The 25,295-nt window shown below is 38.1% G+C and overlaps 2 protein-coding genes and 2 long non-coding RNA genes across 4 annotated transcripts; 3 read left to right on the top strand and 1 right to left on the bottom strand.

The window, feature by feature from the left end:
* Positions 1-417: 417 nt before the first annotated feature.
* LOC136246188 (uncharacterized) lies at positions 418-4,436 on the top strand. Its single transcript, XM_066037630.1, has 4 exons — positions 418-811; positions 865-3,574; positions 3,644-4,065; positions 4,141-4,436. The coding sequence occupies exons 1-4, from the start codon at positions 418-420 to the stop codon at positions 4,434-4,436; spliced, it is 3,822 nt and encodes a 1,273-aa protein (XP_065893702.1).
* LOC136246193 (uncharacterized) lies at positions 3,642-7,200 on the top strand. Its single transcript, XM_066037631.1, has 2 exons — positions 3,642-7,047; positions 7,098-7,200. Exon 1 carries the CDS (start codon positions 4,960-4,962, stop codon positions 6,262-6,264), a length of 1,305 nt encoding a protein of 434 aa, XP_065893703.1. The 5' UTR covers positions 3,642-4,959; the 3' UTR covers positions 6,265-7,047; positions 7,098-7,200.
* Positions 7,201-17,980: 10,780 nt separating this feature from the next.
* On the bottom strand, positions 17,981-18,343 carry LOC136246192 (uncharacterized). Its single transcript, XR_010696293.1, has 3 exons — positions 18,232-18,343; positions 18,092-18,181; positions 17,981-18,044 (listed from the first exon to the last, which is right to left on the bottom strand). It is a non-coding gene; the product is annotated as an uncharacterized lncRNA (long non-coding RNA).
* A 5,198-nt stretch (positions 18,344-23,541) lies between these two features.
* Positions 23,542-24,779, top strand: LOC136246190 (uncharacterized). The gene is made up of 3 exons (XR_010696292.1): positions 23,542-23,674; positions 24,506-24,564; positions 24,618-24,779. It is a non-coding gene; the product is annotated as an uncharacterized lncRNA (long non-coding RNA).
* Positions 24,780-25,295: the final 516 nt, after the last annotated feature.

The following is a 25,295-nucleotide window of genomic DNA, read 5'->3' as shown; positions in this document are numbered from 1 at the left end:
GACACGACATTTTGGTGCTGTGACCAGGATTTTCACCTTGTAGCCGCTGAAACTTCGCAACCCCAGGCGTAAACGCTGTGGTACCGTGGCAAGCTGTAAGGTAAATGCGGGTATTTCCGGACAGCGTACAATTCCGGACACTTTGGTACCTTTATCAAGCTAGCCGAGGAACAAAACAACGGATTGCCTTGAAATTTCTGCTGTGAATAGCCATTCTTATAGGGATTATAAAAATCGAAAAGTTTGTTCTAGTTGATTCATTCTTGGGTACTATACACGAAGTGTCCGGAATTGTGCGCTGTCCGGAAATACCCGCATTTACCTTAGTTCTACTCTGAACGGTACCCGGAGAGGCAAGCACTAACGGAACATAAACAGTTGTTTGCCGTTGCATTTTTTTTCAGTGCACTACCAGCGATGGAGCAGCTGACTCGCCTACAGACTTCTCGTAGAGCGTATCGTTCGCACGTCACGCGAATCCTCAACAAGGTAGATGAAACCCTCGACAAGGAGATCGATGAACTAGCCCTTACCTACCTTACCACTGCCGTCTCGCAACTAGAAAAGAAGCATGAACAGATTACCAAACTGGATGAACAGATCGCAGAACTGATTCAGGATCCAGGCGAGCTAGAAGAGGCAATCATGGACTCTGAGGAGGGGCAAGATCTTATTATTGAGAACATCAATAAGCTGAAGAAGCAAGTGGAGCTTTTGTCAAAGCAGCCTCGTCCTGCTACACCATCATCCCAACAAGAGACAATTGAAGATGACAATGATGCAACCCAGGAATCACACCAGGACATTGTGAGTAGTGTAGCTAGCTCCCAATCAATGACAGTAATGTTGTTAATGAATCTTCAGTCACAAGTGTTGATAACCAATCAGTTTCAAATGTTGATATTGAATTACCAAAAGTGTGTGGTAGCCCTCCAACCAGTAACATCTCTTCAACACTTACATTTTCAATGCTCAATTCAACCTCAGTTTCTGTTCCATCAATTTCTTACCCATCAGTGAGCTATGTCCACAGTTTGGGGCCTCCTCCATTAATTCCAAGAAGCACTGAAGCAGTTAGCCCCCATCCACTAGCTCCCTTATATTCTATACCGTTAGCTTTACCGACATTGTCTCATCTCAACCTGGACACTAGTCAACCCTCCAGCAGACTCCCCATAGTGAGTACTAGAAGTATTGAACCCCTGACTACCGCACCAGAAGTTCCCAATCATACTCCGCAGTTTGCTGCGAGCAGGTTACCTAAGTTAACTCTACCGATGTTTTCTGGACACCCCTTAGAATGGCTAACTTTTTGGGATTCCTTCCGAGCTGCCATCCACTCCAATCCCAATCTAAGTGGTGTGCAGAAATTCAATTATTTGAAGGCCCAACTGCAAGGGGATGCAGCTAAGGTTATTGCAGGGTTTCCTCTCAGTGATCACAATTACCTACATGCAGTGGCTATTCTACAAGAACGTTTTGGCCAAACTGAACAGTTAATTGATACACACATGCGAGCTCTGTTGGAACTGCCAAGGCCCACAAACTCACTACACAGTTTACGCAACTTTCACGACACTGTGGAAAGTCATACTCGTGGCTTATCTTCCCTTGGGAAATCTGGAGAGACATATGGAGACCTACTAGTCACTGTTATTCGTGAAAAGCTTCCTAAAGAGGTCAAATTGAACATAGCTAGATCGAAGACCACCCCAGAATGGTCATTACCTCAGTTAATGTCAGCTGTCCTTAAAGAGATTCGGATATTAGAGTGTGGGACCCACAATTCACCTTTGGGTTCATCCCAATCTACAGCTGCATTCCTAATTGGCTCTAAACCCAATCATATTCACAAAAAACAAGATAAAGGGCCACCATCATGTATTTTCTGTAAAGGGCCTCATGCCACACACCAATGTACTGTCATAACTGACCAGCAGAGACGTCTAGAGATTGTAAAGCAAAACCATCTATGCTATAACTGTTTGGCCAGACATAAGGTGTCTCAATGCACCTCAAGGTTTCGATGTCGGCATTGTAAACGCAAACACCACACAAGCCTGTGCAATGGAGGTCAAGATCATACTACTACTGTACCAATGAGCAATCCTCAGAGTACACAGCCAACAACCACACAACTTCAACCTGCTATGTCTGTACCTAGTGCTACTCCAGTATCATCATTTGTAATTCCGGCTTCACATAACACTCCAAAGGTTTCCCCTATATGTTTGTTGAAGACTGCTGTAGCCCCAGTTGTTAATGGTCACATGAGAATGAATGCCAATATTCTATTTGATGAGGGAGCCCAGCGCTCCTTTATGTCCGTACAATTAGCCACTGAACTACAAGTCAAGCCAACCTCTAGTACGCAAGTAGCTTTATCATCCTTTGGAGCAGAATCACAATCCCTTCAAACTCTTGATGTTGCCACTGTCCAGGTAGAAACACTAGTGGGTGAACTTATACCAATTTCAGTTTTAATTGTACCGACAATTGCTACACCTATTTCCAACTCTTATCATCTAGCTTTGAACACTTTACCACATTTGAAAGGTTTGAAACTTGCGACTCCTATTACTATCAATAAAGAATTCACCATCTCTATCTTCATTGGCACTGATCATTACTGGTCATTTGTACAAGATCGGATTATCCGAGGAGATGGTCCCACTGCCCAGCAGTCTAAACTGGGATACCTACTCTCTGGCCCAATGCCACAAGTTGCCACTCAATTATCAACTTCAATATTGTTACAGCTGACGACCATCGCAGATCACAATCAGGAACCCAACTTAGAACAACTGTGGTCAGTAGAAGCCATTGGAACATGTCCTCAACAATCCAGTTCTTCATTCCTCAATACGTACCAAGCTTCTAGCATTTCCCAATTACCAAATGGTACATACTGTGCTAAGTTCCCGTGGAAGGATGACAAACCTTATTTGCCATCAAACTTCAACATCTGTCAACGTAGAACTAAGACTCTTCTCACCAAACTGATGCTAACTCCTGAATTGCTCAATCTGTATCACAACATCATTCAAGAGCAAGAACGTCGTGGATTCATTGAACGTGTCGACAATACCTTTACTACACCTGTTCACTATCTATCCCATCACCCAGTCAAAAAGGATTCCCTGACAACACCCATCAGGATTGTTTACGACTGTAGTTGCCGTGAAAACTCATATGCTGCCAGTTTAAATGATTGTCTACAAGTTGGACCACCATTCTTGAATGATTTGTGTGCTATTTTGTTACGCTTCCGCCTGCACAACTATGCGTTGTCCACCGACATAGAGAAGGCATTCCTCCATGTGAGATTAGATCAATCAGATAGAGACTTCACACGTTTTCTGTGGCCTATCCAACCAGAAAACCCTGACAGCACTCTTCAAGTTTTCCGTTTTACTTCTGTTCCCTTTGGTACTGCCAGCTCACCATTTATGCTGCATGCAACGATTGACTTACACTTGCGTAAGTACCAGTCACCGATCTCAGAAGACATCCGAAGGAACATCTATGTTGACAACATCATATCTGGATGTGACACAGACACTCAATTATTTCAGTATTATTCACAAGCAAGACATATCATGAGCCAAGCAAATTTTAACCTTTGATCATGGGCTACTAACAGCACAACTTTGCAACAGACTGCCACTGCCGACAAGTCCATTGATAGCAACACAACTGTACATGTGCTAGGTCTTCTCTGGAATACCTTGACTGACACCCTGTCACTAGTTCCCAAGCCATTACCACCAAGCAACATAGTGTCAAAACGAAATATTTTGCAAGATTCCTCGCAGCTTTACGATCCTTTAGGTTGGGCCACTCCAGTCACTATCCGTGCTAAGATTTTACTTCAAGAAATGTGGCAAAAGAAATGCACATGGGACACCCCACTTGACGACAACATTACCGACAGATGGCTGAACATACGAGGTGACATTCTTGCTCTTCCCACCCTGACTTTTCCAAGAGCATACTTCCCCAGTCTGCCAGATAGAAAGATTGACCATATCTATGTATTTGCAGATGCTAGCACTAAAGCATATGGTGCGATTGTTTATCTACATAGCAAGGACAACCTCTCTTTCATCATGTCCAAAAGTTGAGTCGCTCCAATCAAAGCATTGATGCTACCTAAACTGGAGCTAATGGCTGCTGTTACTGCCACTAGAGTAGCAAAATTTGTACAATCATCTCTGTCAACTTACTTTCAGCCAATTCCAGTCCATCTCTGGACAGATAGCCAAATAGTGCTACATTGGATTCACCATAGAGGCCAATCAAATTCCTTTGTCAAGCCAAGAGTAGCAGAAATAGTTAAGGATTTTCCATCAAAGAAGTGGTCATTCACACCCTCAGGCGACAATCCTGCTGACCTACTAACACTAGGCATATCTACTGAGAGGCATATCTACTGAACAGCTACGTTCCTCTCAGTTATGGATTCATGGCCCCAACTGGCTATTGGATAGAACTAAGTGGCCACAATGGACACCAACCAGTATCTTAGATGTGCAAATTACAGAACAATCCACACCTGTGGTAAGTACAACCCTCAAGCAGAGTCGAACAGACATACTTACAATTGTTGATCCATCACGCTACAGCAATCTTTACCGTTTGACAGCTGTAACTGCTTATGTCTACCGGTTTTTACACAATCTTCAGAAACAGACACCTTTACAATCTGGACCTCTTACCAACACAGAACTATCTGAGGCTCGTAGAGAACTAATCACTGGAGTTCAACACTCAGTTTATTCAGAAGAGTTTGCCTTCTTGTGTAAGAAAACATCCAAGTGTCCTCCATTAGTGAAGCAACTTCGTCTGTTCCTTGATGATAAGAAACTCATATGTTGTGGAGGAAGAATACATAATGCACCAACCACTGATGTCAGCAAATTTCCTTACCTTCTCCCCAGCAAGCATACAGTGACTAGGATGATTGTTACTGATACACATGAGAAACTTCATCATGGAGGAGTAAACATTACAGTCACTGCACTCCGTCAGGTATACTGGATTCCGTGTATTAGACAATGCGTTAAGAGTGTGTTAAGACGATGTGTGCCATGTAAGAAATTAGTAGGGAAACCATTCAAGTCACCAGATCCACCACCACTGCCTAAGATTCGTGTCATGGAAGCTCCACCATTTACAGTTACTGGAGTCGATTTCACTGGGGCACTGTATGTTAAGGAGCAAGAGGAGATGAAAGTGTACATCTGTTTATTCTCATGTGCGATTACAAGAGCAGTACATTTAGAAGTTGTGACTGACCTCACAGTAGAGACATTTCTGTTGGCATTTCGTCGATTCTGCAGTCGCAAATCATTACCAAAGAAGATGATATCTGACAATGCCTCCACGTACTTGGCGGCGGCGGAGGAATTACAGAGGATGTTTAGTTCAGAAGCATTGAAGGAAGCTCTAGAATCCCAGAATGTCACCTGGCATTTCATTCCCAAGCGTGCCCCATGGTACGGAGGATTCTGGGAACGTATCATTGGATTAACCAAGCAGGCGGTGAAGAAGACACTTGGCAGAACATTTGTCACCTTAAAGCAGCTTGAAACTGTTATCACAGAGATAGAAGCCATGCTGAATGATAGGCCACTTACTTACATATCGTCAGATGTAACTGACCCAGAGCCACTCACGCCATCCCATCTGCTTTATGGTAGAAGGATACGGCAATTTCCATGTCCACTTGATGACCCAGTTGACTTAAGTGATCCTGACTTTGCAGTGAATGATACTACACTCAGACGATCAGTTAACAGACAAACAAGGCTGATTCAACAGTTCTGGCAAAGATGGAAGTGTGAATATCTAACTTCATTGCGAGAATTTCATAAGGCATCAGGAAGTAATGAAAGAGTTATCAAGAAGGGAGACATAGTAATTGTGCATGATGACAAATCCAGGCTTCACTGGAGGCTCGCAGTTGTGGAAGACCTCATTGAAGGGAACGATGGCCTTGTTCGAGCTGCTCACATTAGAATGAGCAATTACAAGACAACTAGACCCATTGTGAAATTATATCCATTGGAGATTTCAAGTAGTGATGCTGAACAATTTCGAATTCCTCAGTCAAGATCTGATTGTAATGAAACTACTCAAGAAGCAACAGCTGAGATGCCTTCAACCGGCAGACCATCTAGAAGAGCTGCAACAAGGGCACTGGAGAGAATCTCTGAGTGGGAAAATGTACTTCGCCTGGCCCCGGAGGATGTCGAGAATTGACTAACTGTTATTGTTTGTAATGTATTATGTAATGCTGTATCACGTGTACTGTCGCATGCGTTTTTGAAGGCTTTAATTAGGATGTTAGTAGTGGGATCCGTGCGTGGTCGATCAATCACGAGCAGTTGCTACCAGGAGCGAACCGTATCACCCCCAACACGACAGATGGTAAAGCCTTCCTGTGGGGATATCTTAGCATTTTGGTTGCCCAACTTGTAGAATGTACACGTACGTATGTACCTTTATGTTGCATAATAAACTGTCTTGATGGACTAACAGTTACACAAACTTTACTCTGTTTCTTTGTTTGTGTTTCATTATGTGATGATGATAAGGACACCATCTTGTAGTTTTATTATCTAATAAGTGTGTATAGTGCAGTATGTTTTAATTATAGTAATCACCATGGAAAACTTAGTCATTGACATGAGTTTGATTTGAATAGTGTAAAAACTTAGATATTCCACACACGCACATACACACACACACACACACACACACACACACACACTACTGTGATGTAAGTGGCTTGTGTCCATCTAAATGTTTCAGGGTTCTGCGGCTTCTATCATACCTACCCTGCACTGTACTTTTAAGGTAGACTCACCCATTGCTACAATAAAGTCAATTTGACTATATGTTGATGTAGGCACATTTTTGAATGCCACTATGAGGGTGTGTGGCTGCTCCAAGTATATACTGCAGAAGACACCTCAACTTCGGTAACCATGCAGTCTAGGAGATACATACACATACAGTGCATTTACTTGATGAGCTTTAAACGTAAGCAGTATGTGTCGATGTGTAAACTAATCATCTTTAGCCACATTTAGCTGTTGATGATGTGACAAGAGTATTAGAATCAATCAAGACCTACAACAACAACTGTTTGAGTGAGTAGTTAAGTGTTATGCCTCTCATGTTGCAATTTATAATAAGATCAAAGATTTGTTGACTAAATCATAGATATACTAAACTTTACAACGGGATTGGAAACGGAAGTAACTCACGTGACGTATCTGTACAAATTCCCAATGTGACGTAACGAGCTCGAAAAATCATCCATGTTTCGCTTGCGCTAGTTAGTCGCCATAGATACTGTCCGTAGTTACGAGCGCGATATTATTTCTAATGGCTTTATTTGCCAACTATTAGCAATTTATCGACTTTTAACTTGACGAATTGGTTAACCTAGCCTTGTACACAATAACAGGAATGCGTGTGCAACCACAAGAGGCTGTTGTTCGTAATAAACAAGCCACCAGTATGTCAAGAGGTAAGCGAATTACGTTATGGCCACACCGTCTCATTTTTGTAGACTTTTCACAGATTCTCTGTGTTGGGAAGCAGCTTAGGTAGCTGTCATATTGTATAAAATTACTGCTTACCACTTTACACTTGTGGACTTTTAGTAGGCCCATGACCAATGCTAGATATCAGTTTACCATACCATCAACTACTACCAGTGTAAACAATGGCGGATCCAGGATGGGGCATTTGGGGCAAATGCCCCCCCCCCCCAAAAAAAAAAAATTTGTGGAGGAGCCACTGGCAGTCATACTTCTGATTAAAATAACTACTAAACTTTGTCGGGCCAAGAAACTCATGAAAATATGTACATTTTACTAGCAGTTGTTACAAATTTACCTGAAATCAAAGCGAACCAAAGTCAAATTACCTGTGAAATCGTCACCAAGCACCTTCGTACGTACTAAGCGCCTCTAAAAATAGTTATCGTGTTGTATTTGTTTAAGACATTCAGAGCCTTTAAAACAACTTTTAAGACTTCACAACCATCTGAAAAAGCAAAAATGGCAAAAATCAACAGTGAAACACTACTAAGACTAGTAAGAGGTGATTATTTGTTGCCTCAAAAATGCAACACTGAATTAGAGAATCTGGCTCACTTACAACTTAGCTTCTTTGTGCCCCTCCCCTTGCCAACTCCTGGATCCGCCCCTGGTAAAGTGTGTGTTGGATTGCTCTGAAACCAAAGCTGTATGGCACGGGGATGAAAGACAGAATCTTCTAATAAGACACAAAATTTTGAAGAAATCATCCAAGCCACATGATTAGACATCCATCAAAGAACACCAAATGACAGTGTACTGATGACCAACAAGCAAGAGCTCAAGATGCACTACCAAATTATGTTTAAACAGTAAGTGTACTTTCAAAAGAAGTGACATAAACACTTATAGCTAGCTACATTGCACACGTAATTCATAATCAACGTACACATATTACACTGTACAGTTAAAATATTCAAAGTGTATGGTTTCTTTGTTAGTTAGTGTGAGGGATTGTCGACTTAACACAGTCTGGCTGTACTGGTGCGGCTACCTTTAGCCAACTTTGTAGCAATGGTGAATGGCTTGTGTAATTAACTGAAGTCATACTGGGACCAATCAATCATGTTTATCCACTTTGTAGTATAATGCCACGTAAGTACTGAAGCTTCCATACAGGCCTCCTGCAAATCTACGAAATCATAGAATGACCTGGACTGGGAATTGAAGAATGTGGCCTGGTGGACCAAGTGTTCTATTAGCTAGTTGTGGACACACTTGCAGGACAGTATGGTATGGTATGGAATACATCTAAAGTCCGTTCTTTCAAATATACGACTCAGTACAAGGTCACGGGTCGTTGAAATCAGTCACTAAACAAACTGGATAAATCATGCACCAGCGTCCAATGTGTCACTACTGAAAATTCGCCAAAATACGGCTCTTGCAAACTCTTCAAACTTTTGTTATTGTCTTGGGAGACTTAACTGCTTCATCCTGAAGTGAAGTTAGCGACAAACAGATAAACTACGGACACACCTGCTCGTCATCATCGTCCTTAGCAACCACACTATGGCGTAAACCGAAACACGGATGTTATAGTGCGCGAGTTCCGTTTCCAATCCCTATGTGTATAGTATATCTATGACTAAATGTAGTGCTTAAGTACATGGGGTTATTCTTGTACATTCATAAATTTGTATTTCATTTATGTGTTTTAAGAAGTGACTTTACTCTTTAGGGCAGGCAATGAGACGTACACTGCAAGCTAGCTAATATCATACCCTTACATTGATAGATAAGCAGCACCAAATTCACCTGAATTGTCATTATTAACACAGCATAATTCATATACAAATACCGACTGTATTTATTCCGTCTATGTTTAGGTATTGGAACTAGTAGTCCAAAAATTCTACCTTGGCTCAGACAAAAACAGATCACAGCCCCCAATAGTGAATAACATTAGAGTCGTTTATAAATTTGAGGTTTGTTTAGTCTCGTTATAGGGAGTTTTTTAAAATAGTTGTTCCAATACTGAATAAAGACGGGGTTAGAATAGATAGTATTGGAACACTATTTTTGCTGTGTAAAATTTTTACCATCACAGCCATTTCTTGGCCACTACCTTGGATTTCACATCTTTTTTTCACCATGGCCTTTTTGGGGGCCATACCATTGGTAGATGAAAATTTCACTTTTAGGTAGAAACATTTCCTATTACATTAGTATTATTGTTGGGTCATGTTTACTCTGTTAGGTGGACAGAAGCAGTTTATGGAACATTTGTTTCAGTCACCGAGGTCTCTTGCATATGTGAGTGAGTCTTGTTTAGTTATAAGATATTCAGGTTGGGGTTACCCATTAATTTCAACCTTTACGTGAGTGTATAAAAAGTGGCGTAGTTTGATTATTAAAGAGCACTTTACATCAGTAGACTGATAATCCAAACACATGGCTTGTAAACTATGGTGTGCCATTTGTTTCAAAATTATGCACTGGCAATGGTGATAATATCGACTCGGTTTGATTGCAAACCGAGTCGGTCCTAAAATAAATCGACTCGGTTTTGATTGTAAACCGAGTCGATCCTAAAATAAACCGACTCGGTTCTGAAGTCGATTTTAAGTTAGAACCGACTCGATTTCAAGTAAAGAGCCTCGGTTAGAACCGACTCGGTTTTGAAATAAACCGACTCGATTTTAGTCAAATCGACTGTTTGCAAATATTTAAATCGCGAATTTTGTAACGCTTGTATGCGCCAATTAAAATAATTCACGTAAATGAGACGTGGCTGTACTACGTAGTTGTCAATCGACCCAGTATCAGACCAGTACGATAACGCAGCAGTAACTAAACAGGTATGAGACACACTTTAGGGTTTAGTGTTACAGTTACGCTGGTAGTCAAGTGTAGTAAGTTAAAACTGTAAAAAATCATAACTGGTTTGACACTTAAAACATGTAGCTAGTACCTAAATCAACAGTTTTTGAAATTTTATTTGAATAATTTAGATGTAATCCAGTTACTATATACCCTCACCCCTGTAAACATGGTGTTTCATAGTCACCACAGCTCATCATTTTACTGATTACATGCAACTCAGACTTGAAACAAGTATGTCGGTATAAACAATGCTGGTTACGCCTCCCTCTAATTATTCCAGTTTCTACTAACCAATTGTATGCTCATGATAAACAGTTTTGTAAAATGTTGATAGTTAAAAAAAAAGACGACAGTTGGCTAAAGTTGGCCATCCTAGATGGCTCAGCATGGCAGACACACACAATGCAACAGGCAGCCCGCTGAATGTTCCTGTCCAATTAAGGGTCCCATATACTGGTTATGAGTGTTCAAACAAGAAGATTGGATGCACCAGGCTTCTGTATGCCATGGATTGACATCTTCAGAGCACTCACAAAGGTTGCATGCACTTATTGAAATTATAGATGCTTGGGTACAGATGTTACTTACGTCACAACCATTGAGTTGGTAGATAAACAGGGATAGTATTGTATGATGACCTGCTACCATATAGCCTAAACATTTCAAGGTGGAAAATTTTTGCTGATTTTGTGGTTTTAGGGGTTACCAACGAATATTTTAGCCTTGAAATATTTAGAACTCCATACAGTCTAATACATTTTGGGAGTCTTTGCAAATCCGCAAAAAAAAATATTTTTAGCAACATTGCTCAACCTTAAAAATCTAGGCTATATATGGTATACTTATAGTATGTTCAGGTTGAGTTGAATCCTCAAAAACATTTAATAACTCATGGATGCAATTACACATGATCTTGAAATTTGGCTCATTGTAGTACTGCTTGACCCGCTAAAAATATTTCAAAATGTTTTTGTTCAAATGTTTGACATAATATTTACGGCCAATCAAATTTTTAACAATACATTTCCTAAGGAGAAGCCATATAAGTACAGTGTCCATTACAGCCCTTTCCCGAACTTTTAATGGAGCCAAACCATACGTGTCTGTTGTTGACACCTTTGCTGTTACCAATAATCATCTGGTTGGCTGAAATGTTAACTCTGTTGAGAAAAAGTCCACTTTTAATTTTTAGCTGTTTTCAGGATTCAGCTCAACGTGAACATACTATAGTAAGATTACACACTTGGCTATGTTAATCATATTTGCCAGGTTACACCAAGTGTACAAATGTTGTTACTGCATGGTTGAATGCATGCCTAGTACATTTCACCACACTTCCAGTTATACATACATGCGCACAGTGATTTAAATTTTGTAGGGACAAACATTGCCTTATCACACAAAATTACAAACAAAAATTCATGATTTCATGGTAGTAAAATGAAATATTGCACTGTGTAATGTGTTACTGAAATATACATATACATGAGAATCTGTCTACTCTTACGATTCGTTTACACTAGTTACAAAGTAATCTGGTAAGTGTGATTTGTGTCCTTATACAGTTCTGCAGATCCTTGTGGAGGAGGCTGGAAGCATGTACACGAGTATAATTGTTCTGAACCTCAGGCTACTATAATACCTCCCGCTTGATGGATATGAAGAATCCGTCATGTAAAATTAAAGTGCGGCATTGAACTCCAATTTCTTCTTGAGCTCAACTATGTCACCATTATTCTGCTGTACTATATTATAAAGTTGAAATTCTATATACCTTCAGGCACTTATACGTAGGAATTCATATTGTTTTAAAAGCCATTCCAAAGCCAAGTATTGACATAAATGCAGCTACATACGGTAATGAATACTCTCAGTTTCAGCTACAGTGCAAACTGAATGTTCAGATTTACATTTACATGCACAAATACAATATTAATTCTTGAGGCATCTTATAGGGATACTCATTCAGAATTTACGGACACATTTTCATTTCCTTATATCTATAGTAATTCTGGGAATTATTTTATTGAACAGTGTATCTTTCCGATATTTACTGTAACAAATTTAGTACTCCTTACCATCCCACCCCTAAGTAATATTCTAGATCCATTCTCTTGTAGAGGGGAGTCCCAATAGAGAGATAGTGTGAACAGTCTGCTAAGAAATTAGCATACAGTGTACAAGCTAGTACCGTACGCAAGGAAATTTCGATGTCAAAAAATTTTGAAGAATTAGTACGAATCGTCAATATTTAATTCATCAAACTTTAACTGATTAAGCGCCTCTGTACTTTGTGCTGTGCAAAAGCATGTAAAACCAGTCTTTAGTAAATACATTTTGAAGGCGCTTAGGCAAGTCCAAGCATTTCGTCAACTTTTAATTCATCAAATCTGCACAATTGTGAATTCATTAAATTTTTTGACGTCAAAATTTCCTTGCATACAGTAGTCTCTTGTGAAGTGCACAGAACTACAAAAACAACAAAGCGAATCCTCGGCAGACAAATGATGGTCACCACTCAGTGCTGTTGCTATAATTCAATGCTACCACCTTAGTGAGTTGGAATCTTAATAATTTTCATAGCACTTATGATGCTTCCAACCCCCTCAACTTCTTAGTGGCTCTGTACTCCTCTTGTCCACAATCTTGGATTCCACCATGTAACTTCTGCCCTATGAAAACATGAATTGGACTGTGACACATGATTCACTATGACACTGTTTAGACCCACACTATGACCATTTACAGATCAAAAGTAAGTAAGAGGCCACTGTGAAACACAAATTCAACTCAGTAATCTACACACTAATTGAGGAGAAGTTATGTAGCTAATACTTATTACTTAATTCAGGCCTTAATGTACTTTTTAAGGTGTTGAGGACAAATGTCCTTACAGATTCACAAATGTACAGACATAGAGTCAAATTGTATAGACATCAGCTAGAGAAGCACTTTATATACACTGCTGGAAATGGAATAGAGAGTTTCCATTGAAAGTTTTGAGGCACACAACCACATAGCTGCATCATATCACCAGGCTGTGGTCATTACAGCTGCTGGTGATAGCAGTACACAAAGGGGAGGTGGCATTGGTAAATCCTTGGGTTGGGAAAATGTACAGTAGTATCTCCTAGCAACAAAGTGACAGTTATTGTTAGCACTACAAACAAACGTGCTTTTATGGGGATGGTATATTCAGCGGAAAGGCGGAAACAGCAGAATCATCATTTACAGATTATGAACAGCCTTAGAATACCCATCACCAGTTAGTTACCCACTGTTAAGTATATTAATACAGGTCATAGAACTCACCACGATTAATTGAAGCACACAGCCTTTGTAGTACCAATTTTCTGTCTTCTTGCAGGTTGCCATCATCTGTGGCAGTCAATTCTTAGACTTTAGACTAATCTCAAGCCTCGTCAATTGATTTAATGATTTATTGATCATCACTCTCCAATTAACATACCATATTGATTGATTGATTGATTATAACACCATATTTTAAAGCGCATGTTATTATAAGTGCCTAATATTTATGTACCAAACATGTGATAAGAGTATTCTAGAATGTTCTTTAACTTATGTGACTGATTACCACATTTTGAATTGTAGAACAATTGGTATTGAATGGTCAGGCTTAGCCTTGGGTGGTCATACTCTATTTTTTCGGGGTGGCGTTTACAGATTTTCAATTATAATCAAGTGCCCCCCTTGAAGGTGCTTCTAGTAATATGTGCTTCAAACTATGGAGTGTGAGGGGTGAGGTATGACCACACTATAAGAATTGAAGGCCATAGATGATGTTAAGCTATAAGAAGATAGAAAATCGGTGCTACAAAGACCATGAGCTTTTAATCGTATTGAGTTCTATGAGCTGTATTTATATATTTAACAGTGAGTAGCTAACTTCTCGAGGGGTCCTTCACTTCCAGAAATGTCGTCGATGACCATGGAAATTTGGCAATTTTTATTAGAAATGTAGAAATTTTTGTTGGGAATTCAGAAATATTAACTGAAATTTTAAATACATAAATCCGTATGATTAAAAATTTTATAATGTTTGGCATTGAATTTTGATTATTTCATTAGTGTAGGTTATATTGCATGGATTTATATGTGTATATACACGAGGCCAGATGCAAGGAAGAGGGGTCACTATCAATAGAAGACGTATAGCGCCATCTAGATTATACGCACTAACATTTGTCCGTAATCTGCTTCGTAAATTTGTTGTATACTTTTGAGCTGATTCGATTCCCACAGTGCAAAGGCCACAGAATGTACTACAACTCAAGCTACAACTTCGTAGCACCCGAGAATTTCCAAGACAGAAATTCGGAAATTTGGTAGAAATTTATCCAGAAATTAGAAATTTGGGTTGGCAAATTTCCACATTTCGAAATTTCGTAGATGAATTTTGTATGTGAAGGACCCCCCGTAACTTCTGATGGGTGTTCTAAGACTGTCCATAATATAATCTGTAAATGATGTGTTCCGCCATTCCGCTAAATATACCATCCCACTTTTATGGTACCATGCATTATTGGTTTTGCAAGGACATGTGTGTCCACCCAAAACTAATCATGTGCAGACATTGTGCTATTTGTGCGGATTTTGTCTGTTGACCGCACATTAATTTAAGGCCTGTAATTATCAATTTCTATAGAACCAGACACAATCCTCTATTACCACACTCATGCCATTACATTGAAACTTATGTCATGTAATAGCTGTGATGTTTTGATGTTTTACGGAACCTAGGTCACTATGGACGTACAAAACATGGGATGTTCTATTAGCATCTCAAAAACTACCACTGCAAATCTGCTTTTGTTCTTATTCACTATACACCCATATTGCCTGTGGAGTATTGTGGCTAAAGTTGCTTAACTGTGACCGTGGAACGAATTTCACATTTGGTCAAAAACTTCTGATTAAAGCATACTTTACGTAATCACTGACTTTTCTCCAAAATTTAGCACTGGATATTTTCAGGGCCACCTACAGGGGGGGGCAACTAGGGCAATTTGCCCTGGTCCCAAAGCTACATTAACTGTAGTTATAGGGCCCCACACTCTTGATTTGTCCCAGGCCCCCTAAATTTTCTTGGATTCTCTTGGCGGCCCTGGATATTTTGTTACTATATATATACTGACAAATTAAATATCCCTCCTTCACTGTTTCTTTGAACAGTCTCTAATAACCATTGCTGAGTAGAGTTACAAAAAGTAATACGTCCAGAAGAGCATCAATTATTTCACATGATTTCCAATATTTCTACATGATATAAGATCAGATGTAATGGCATCCCATAAATATTTGTGTTTTCGGATCCTCTATACAATAGGCATACTTCAAAAAAAATTATTTACTACAGCACTCAGTCCATCTGCTGGACTAACCAGTAATGCATGGCGGGTGCATGGCCTTTTAGTGTGGTGCAGGTGCACTTTAATTGAATACATATTTTACTACGCTGGACAACATGACACAAAACCCTAAAGTGTGTCTCATACCTTTAGTTATTGTCACGTAGTCCTTGTACCACTGGCTCCACAACTAGAGTACAGCCACAACTGTTTGAATGAATTATTTTAATGGGCACATACAAGTGTTACAAAAATTCGCGATTTAAATATTTGTATGAATTTGTAAATCGAGTCAATTTTGACTAACAATCGAGTTGGTTTTAACCGAAGCTCTTTACTTGAAATCGAGTCAGTTCTAACTTGAAATCGAGTCGGTTTATTTTAGGATCGACTTGGTTTGCAATCAAACCGAGTCGATATTATCACCATTGCCAGTGCATAATTTTGAAACAAATGGCACACCATAGTAAACTATATACTACCAGCATTATGTATAAAGATGGGTATCATACAGGTACATTAAAAATTTTGTGAAAGTGATATAGTAATTTAATCTGTGCATCAACATTAAATACATGTATAGTGATATATTTTGTGCCAAGGAGGGGAAGATTAGAAAAAGTGTACTCTTTTGTACATTTGCATAAAGGCTGAAAGTTATTTATGACCTAAGCTTAACCTTAGTTTTGTCTTAACCTTAATTTGTTAAGGTTACGGTATAGTCACGGCCAATCATTCAAATAATAATGCACATGTTACAAATAGCTACATACATTTTATGACGTAGTGTCAGACGGTTTGTTGCCAACTTGTCAAGTTACACATCAGCAGAGACCTAAATTTCCTACTTAGTAAATGGCCGAGTTTTGAAAATTTTAACTACTTTAAACCTACTTAGGGATCTAGATTATTTCTTGAATAATAAATCCGAACACTGTCACAATTTAAACAACGATTCGTTATAGTTTTGGAACTCCCTAGACATGAATCTATTTAATAAGACAGTCTGATTATGACAAGGCATAACTATACACCATTTGCAGACTTGGAAGGAGTCCTTTTGTTAAAAGATTACTCCTCAATAGCTAGACAAATTGTGCCAACTCACAATGCCAGAGTAACCAAACTTTACTACTTTACTACTGAGAGTCCAATGGGTCTCCAAACTATAGTGAATTAGTAATTACTTGTGACAGTCGTACTCCCCATATACGGACAGTTTATCATTGTAGCTAGCTAATCTAATTAGATATATTTCAATAGTCGATTGAAAAAAGTGAGAAGGTATATTGTACCTATGTTGAAAACTCTCAGTGCCCTTCTTATAATGGAAATAAATAAGCCTCTGTGTTGATAGTGTATTTTACTTGTACGGGGGTAGCAACTGTTGGACACTCCTCACGTGAACACACACAAAAATAATAAAGTTGCTACAGTAAAATTCGTCCGCCTTGATTGGAGGAGTTCTTGGAATAAAAAGGCTAAAGTAAGTATTAGTTTAGAACAGACTGTAGTAAATAGCACACAGACAGTAACGCTCGCACTGCTGGCGTCTATTTTGAGTCCCCAACTTGCTAGATCCCGAGGTTCGCCCTCACGTGATTACACTGGTTGCGAAGGCAACCTTTCGGCCTCCAACCGTTGATAACAGTTATTTAAAATCCACGACCCTCATTGGCTACACAATACACTCACCTAGTTACACTTTAAAATACGCTGATTTAGTTGCTTCCTCTTTCGCTGCGACCACACAGGACCGACTAACTGCGGTAGTGACTTCCCTATTCTCCATAAAAGGTACAGTAGACAGTAGTTCTTCATTTATTTAATACAAAGCTTTCCTCCTCTTTAGCACCACCAAATGATTTTTTCGAGACTAATTGAACTTTTGGAAAACCCCTTGGCTAGTCCCACGAAGTACTACTGAACAATATACGCACGCCGCCATCTTGGTTAGTCCCACGAAGTACTACTGAATAATGTACGCACGCCGCCATTTAGGTAAAAAATGTTAATAAATAAAATTATATTAACAAACCACTTTTTTTTCTTTCTTTCTTTCTGATAATACACAGTATGTCACCAGTTAAGACAAAACAAAGTCAGCACAGCAGTTATATTACTAAAGGAAAAGTATAACAGGTAAGAAAAAACTTCACTCCAACATCATGCACACAGCTCCATGCAATCTGTTTCTTATTTTCCGCCCTAAGAACGTTGTCACCTGACGAAGCTATAAAAGCAGAAATGCATTGTGACTGCTATAAAGTTCTTAGTTACCTGACTATTGACAATACCATTGTCAGAGTCTACCGGAATTCTAACTGTCTTTACAGATCTAGAGTTCCTCTTTTGTCTTCAATTTACTCTCTGTACCAGTATAATATAATTTAAATAAGTTTATTTGCATATAAACTAACTTTTGATATTTTATTTCCATAAGTAGAAACTATGAGGACTTGTATGCCTCCAGTCTCCTGGATGAGTTCACCGATGTGATCACAAAAACACCATCTAAACTGAAATCTCGACAGTCATTCCCCAAGGATACTGAATATACCTTGGGTCTGTAACCATTTAATCAGGTAGAGTCGATGCTGCTGAACCATATTATTCAAATATTTTGCTTGTGAGTATTTATCTCAAACAAAACAGGATGAATACTGCCGGTAACCCTTAACCCACAGCTGTTTTATAAAACGCAAGCACTGAAAATGCATAATCCAGTAAACTGGATCGCATGCATGCCTTGTAAAACTAAACTCTGTAACACAAAAACTGTTAAAGCTATCTAAAAACATCAAACACCATCTTACTCACCGTTAAAGTTTGGTTTGAATGGTCCCATACTTTGTTGCGTCCATCCAACCCAGAGATACCCGCTCAAGTTCACTTTGAAAGAGTAAAGAACTGTCCCTCCGTCTTCCTTCTTCACATAACGATGTACAAAAGGCCATAACTTAGCCGTACGTCGTTGTATTGACTTTTGCTTGGTGTCACGTTACTCCTCACGTGATGGCAATTCAGTTGATAGCTACATAGATGTTCTATACCATATGTGACCGGATTTGCGAAAAGGTACCTTTTTCACACATAAAATTTGACCCATTTTTTCAACTTTCAAACTTTGTAACTTTTTTATCATTACAAGCATGTATTTGTAATTTTCCATGAGTATGCCTACATTATGTGGCTACATTTTAATACAAAAAGAAAGTCAATCAGTGCAAGGCGTCAACAGTTATGACATTTTGTTTGCTGGTATGTCAAATGTGTGAAAAAAGTACTTTTTTGCAAATCCGGTCACATATGCGCATTTTGTACCGTACGCGTATGGTATGATTTTCCGTACCATACGCGTACGGTAGACATACGCGTATGGTACGTACCATATGCGTATTATGCAGTGTCTTCTAGCCTTGCCATCACCTAGCTACAATAGGCTGTCTTTACAAGCATTTCTAGCTGAGCGAACTTAGAACACAACACAATAATCTGCTTACTACTGAGCTGTAACTATAAATTTATCCATCAGCACACACATGCATTTGATCCTTGCCATGCCCATGCATTTCCCAGTATAGTCCTATACTAATGTACCTAAATCTTATGTGCATGATCTCACTTTGTCTGCAGAACTTTACATAAATGGTACTGTGCATGTATACTACTTTATAGCTATCAGAAGTATACAGATGGTCTTATACTCAATTATAAGTGTGGATAACTGACAATTTACAACAGAATTGGGTAAATAAGCAATTATACAACATGCATGATAGCTAGCAAGTTCTAACTGAATTATACATAATTATACTGCTTGTGCAAAGCTAATAACTGCATGGAAAAATGAACTTCGTAATTATAAGAGTCATCAGTTGTGCAACATGGCTCCTCACTGTATTTGCATTTTTATGTATTGTACACTCTTCTTCTTTTGAGGATCCAATTTCTTGTTTACGTACTTTTCTTGTTTATACATACTGTAAGTAGTATATTCATCACACTGGACCTACAGCACAAATTAATGTGGATGTTGTTAACTTTAAAGAGTACATTCAGATAAGAGTAGCTAAACACATTGTCTTCCCATCCACAAGCATGACAGTAAGTAGCGAGTAGCTATACAACACACTTAACAATAATAAAACAATGCTACTTAATATACATTCATTACTGAACTATACATTAGAACTCATAAACTCACCATAAAATCTCTGCCATGTATATGTTTTCCTACTTCATCTCAGTAGGCAATACACATGCCTCATTCAATAGCAAAGATTCAGCGAACTACAGTTTTAAAAAATTTTATTGCACAATTAATTACTATGCACATCAGTCTTAGAGTATAGCATGTCTAATATTGCTATAAGCTACAGCCATGCAGATTTACATTAATTTGCAAACTAAAAACATTACTTTCTCTACAGTTATATCTCTTTGCTACCTCTCTCAATGTTATTGTATCAGCATTCTCCAGGTCTTCCTCTGTCTGAGCAATCATTACATTGTATACTTCTAGAACTAATCTGATTAAAATTGTCTGCTCAACACACCTTTAGTGCCACCAGGCATAAATATCCATTTTTAAGTGGAAGCTAGTGTACTAACAAATTAAAGGTAAACAATATAGATTATATATGTAGCAACAATAAAATAAAATATTTAATGAAAAATATATATATTCCTGAAAAAATTGGCTCCATTTGCCAATGGATGCAAATTATTTAATATGGTTGCTATGTTGTAACCAATCAGAACGCAGTATATGGATAATTATATCAAAATCTTATGTTTATATTTAGCTACAATGCTACCTCTACTGACTTAGCATTTATATCATTATGCATTCCAGTTATATTCATTGAAAAATTGTGAATATCAATATGCTGGCACAATTCTACAGCCAATGTCTTTTGTCCTAAATAATGTTTTAGAAGATCAAACTTCAAATTTCAGTTTCTGAGTAAGACAAGGAGCATACTGTTCTTGTTTTATGTTGAAGGGATAATTGGGCACCTTTAAACCCAAACACATTTTTACAAAGTTCATTTACAAGTATGAAACCCCTATAATAGAGTTTTGGGTAATATCGCTCTATATAACTTTTAATTATTGTACTAATCTTTGACTATCTCCAGGAGTATTTGTAAACACATAAATATTATGTGTGGGTATTGTTCTAATTGTAGGGAAGTGTATAGGCAGACCATTTATAGGCAAAAAAGACTACTGTATATATTATTAATCAATAACTGAAAGTACACAATAACAACTAACTCTTACAACTACAGTACACAATATTAATGTTACAGGTATGCATAAATTACATTTTGTTACATCATGTCACATCATTACATTACATCATTAACTCTATTATAGATATGAAGGAGGAGTAGCATTATGTAATAATGGCCTATAGTTTTTGAATTTTCATTGTATCAATTAAACAATGGATCATGAATCCAATAAGAAGCAATATATGTGTAGCAATTGCAGCCACAATGTACTGTTTGGAAGAAGAAACAAAAATTAAAATTTACCATACGTTGTCAGTGTGTGCAGTTGCTATGCAACAGCTAGATAATTTGTGACCAGATTTGCAAAAAGGTACCTTTTTCACAGACAAAATTTGACCCATGCATATTTTGAACTTTGGGGTTTCATAAGTTTTTGAACATAATATTATACCTTATAATTGCCTGCATGCAATTATCCATGAGTGTACAGTAGCTACTATAGTATCTAGCAGCATTTTGATACTATAAGAGCAAGTTTATCAGTGTAAGGAGTCAAGTGTTACACCATTTTGTTTGCTGGTATGTAAAATGTGTGGAAACGGTACCTTTTCACAAATCTGGTCATTTTAACTCAACTATATTCTAAAGAACGTATACAGTATACCAGCTTGTGTACTTTCAAATCAATTACACTGTGGAGAAATGAAGTCATTTATTATAAAAATGCAAGATGGGAATCCATGACAAATAAGGCAGTAGACAGCAGGATGAGGCAATAAATCAATATGTACAAAAGTCAGAAGACATCAAGAAAATAATCCATAGGTGCTTACATAAGCCATCATAATTATATGAGTGATGGCTCTATTGCATGTATTTTGTAGAACTGTCAGATACTTGATGAAATGAAATGTTAAACAGACAACGAGATACATTGTTATAGATTATACACCAATGACTATGTATAAATCAAGACATATTATATTTAATCCCCTTCCTTTGATTTATACTTTTCAGACTTAGCTATACTGTATGCAGCTAGGTGTTATCATGTTTTTCGTAAAGCTTCCAACCCAGACGATTGACCTTTATTAATTTTAACTATGTATATAGAATTTCATCAGATCCTACCAGATCAGCAGGACTTAACACAATTCAAGACTGGATCTGCCAACACTGTGATGAATTCATGATTGACCAATGTTTTTATCATATATTGTCCTAAATCAAGATGTCAGTTTCATCACTTATATATATAGTCATGCGAGATATCATGCTATTCTTTTATTTTAAGGAATGATTTATTTTAAATAGGTTTGCATCATGCAGTAAAGCAAATTATATCTTAATCGCAGTAAAGCTAAATTGATCTTAGCTCTAGAGAATAGAATAGCTATAATCAGATCAACTTACCCTGCCATTCACCAGAATTGACGTATATAAATTCCGGCAGCTTCTTTCCTTCCACTGCTATATGGAACAACTTGCAACCAGAGACTGTTGAAGCTTCATCTATCACCGTGTTTAACAACCTTCTTATAAATGAACTGTAAAATTGTAATTAGTTAGCTGTAGCTATATATTTTGATTTGTATATTGCATTTATACTCGCTGTGCGAGGTCTTGCAATAATAATAATAGCTAATGGCAACAATACCATCATCCCAGGACTGGAAACAATACCATCATCCCAGCACTGGGCAGAGTTTGCCTCTCTGTCCATTGTTTAAGTGTTTATCTATATTATCATTGTCTTAGTATCTTTTAAAAAATAAATAAATAAATAAATAAAAATTTATGATTGCTCTATTAGAGTATCTCGATCTTCACTGAACAGAAAGACTAGCTCCTCCCCCCTCCCTCTTCCCCGAACAGAAATGAAAGCAGAGTGTCATCAGGCGTAGTCAATAGGTACGGCAGTGCAAAAACCTTCTGCTTGATATTATACGTATACCAGGTTAGCTATACTCAGATGGTACGATTTTCCGTACCATACGCGTATGGTTGTACCGTACGCGTATACGCATATAGTACTGCGGTTTTCCAAGTTCTTGCAATGCAAAGCGTCATGCGCTATACAAGCATGTGGTGCGCAGTTGTTCAACAGCAGATTTTCAGTGACGACTACTGACTCACAGGACTTTAGGCATGCCTACGCATACAACTCGACAGCCACAGAACATTACAGGTGTATTCAAAGAACTGCGCATACTGACACAATATTAGCGCATGACGCTTTGCATTGCAAGGACATGGAAAACCGCAGTATGTACCATACGCGTATACGCATATGGTACCATACGCGTATACCATACGCGTATACGCATATGGTACCATACGCGTATACGCATATGGTACCATACGCGTATACGCATATGGTACCATACGCGTATACGCATATGGTACCATACGCGTATACGCATATGGTACCATACGCGTATACCATACGCGTATACGCATATGGTACCATACGCGTATACGCATATGGTACCATACGCGTATGGTACAAAATACGCATAATATGGTATAGAACATAGATATCACGTGATAATGTCACTGTCGAACGAGCGCAATGACGATACGGATGTAGGACACAAAATGATTCAGCACATCGTAGTGGGTGAGTTAATTCCTTGTTTGTATGTTGAAAGTTTATATACAGGCAGATAGCTTACTCGTCGCCAATTAATAAAATCTGTTTTTCGAAGCGATCAGATGAACGCTTCATGAGATATGCTTGTTTGTAACCGCCTATGTAAATTGGAAAAGGTATTATGCGTTTTCAATTGGTTTTTATTTCTTATTTTAAATCAAATCCAGTTTTCTGGATTATGCGGGTTTAAGGTGAAGAAAAATGGGTGCCACACCCTGCAACTTAAGTGTATTTTTTGTGTGTATGTGTTTGTTTTTGTAGTTTGTGCTTTGTGTGTTGTATATTTGTTTTCAAAAATGGCTGGAAATTTGTACACGCGATGCATTTTTATGACCACACTTCTTTGTTAAACACGTCTGTACAGTGTAGGTCCCTTTTACAACAGTGTGTGTTACTCCAACCATTGGGGTTTCTAGGCAACAGTTGCCAAGGAATTTTGTTATATCACCATCGCAGATATAGTTACAGTGAAACCTGTTTATTTTGGTTGCCTTTGGGCCAAAATTTCCTGATTTGTTAAGCAAGTGGCTGCATTATGCTTAGTACAAAAATGACACACTTGGGATTACTACAATGACCAGCTTAGACAATTGACCTTATTACACAGTGACATGATTTGATAAGTTTCACTGTACTCTTATTTATAATCTCATGGACTGTGATGGTAAGTCTATTATAGACATTTAATTCACTGACATTGTATAATATGTATATTCACATGACTATATATTATGTAGTCAGTTAATTGGCTCATGATTTTAATGTTGTGTAGTGTACTCGTGGTCTTGTTCCTTGTAGTTGAGGTGTTATGACAAGCATCATCAACTGAATTCTGACCACAGAAGTGCATAATAATAGTAAGTTGCTACCAATATAGAGCGTACAATGATCATGATTTCTTTTCTGGAAGAAGATAATCGATTGATCTTAGAAAAGAGACACAATGAATGCATCCTTGTACTGACATGTTAATGATTATATTTTTGTGTGAGGTGGTAGAAATTCACTATGTAACTGTACTTCAATTTTTTATACATGCTGCACTTCTATATATTATAGCTTTTTGTTTATGCATGAATCTACAGTACGAATAGTGCGGTGACGGTGCAGTTGTGTATGTATACAGCCTTCTCTGGAATTATAGTCCTCAAGAGCACAATTTAAGGATAAAACAAGTGGTGATGGGATCATACTGTGCCAGTGTAGTTATGTGTCATTATACCAATATGTGACCCGGCCTGCAAAAAGGGGCCTTATAGCATTTCCAATTTGTCAAGTTTGACTAATCATAACTCCTCGTGTTTTCAACCATATTACACCAAGTCATAGTGCAATGTTAGGGGTATAAGTGGACCAAATTTCAGCATGATACCACATTCACAAGTCAATTGCAGGTTGCCAAGTACTGAAAAGTCTATAAAATCCCTTTTTGCAGACCGAGTCACAAAGAATAATTTTAATAGTGCATGATGCTAGAGGCGTATGTATGTAGCTGTACATGCATACATAGGTGTATATACATGTATGTATAATTAGGGTATTATAGATCTTGTATACATTGTAGCTTGTTTTAGAAACAGTCACTTTA

The sequence above is a fragment of the Dysidea avara genome, unplaced genomic scaffold (assembly GCF_963678975.1).
Source record: "Dysidea avara unplaced genomic scaffold, odDysAvar1.4 SCAFFOLD_262, whole genome shotgun sequence".
In the NCBI taxonomy this organism is placed as follows: domain Eukaryota; kingdom Metazoa; phylum Porifera; class Demospongiae; order Dictyoceratida; family Dysideidae; genus Dysidea; species Dysidea avara.
The sequence above is the reverse complement of the archived record's forward strand: the minus strand, read 5'-3'. Positions and strand labels throughout refer to the sequence as shown.

What these genes read in the sequence shown, in the direction of transcription:
- LOC136246188 (XM_066037630.1), top strand. Translation starts at nt 418, where the DNA reads ATGGAGCAGCTGACTCGCCTACAGACTTCTCGTAGAGCGTATCGTTCG. An exon ending in ATCACACCAGGACATTGTGA is followed by an intron (nt 812 to 864) that starts GTAGTGTAGCTA and finishes ATGAATCTTCAG; the next exon opens with TCACAAGTGTTGATAACCAA. An exon ending in TGCTAGCACTAAAGCATATG is followed by an intron (nt 4,066 to 4,140) that starts GTGCGATTGTTT and finishes CTCCAATCAAAG; the next exon opens with CATTGATGCTACCTAAACTG.
- LOC136246193 (XM_066037631.1), top strand. Translation starts at nt 4,960, where the DNA reads ATGATTGTTACTGATACACATGAGAAACTTCATCATGGAGGAGTAAAC.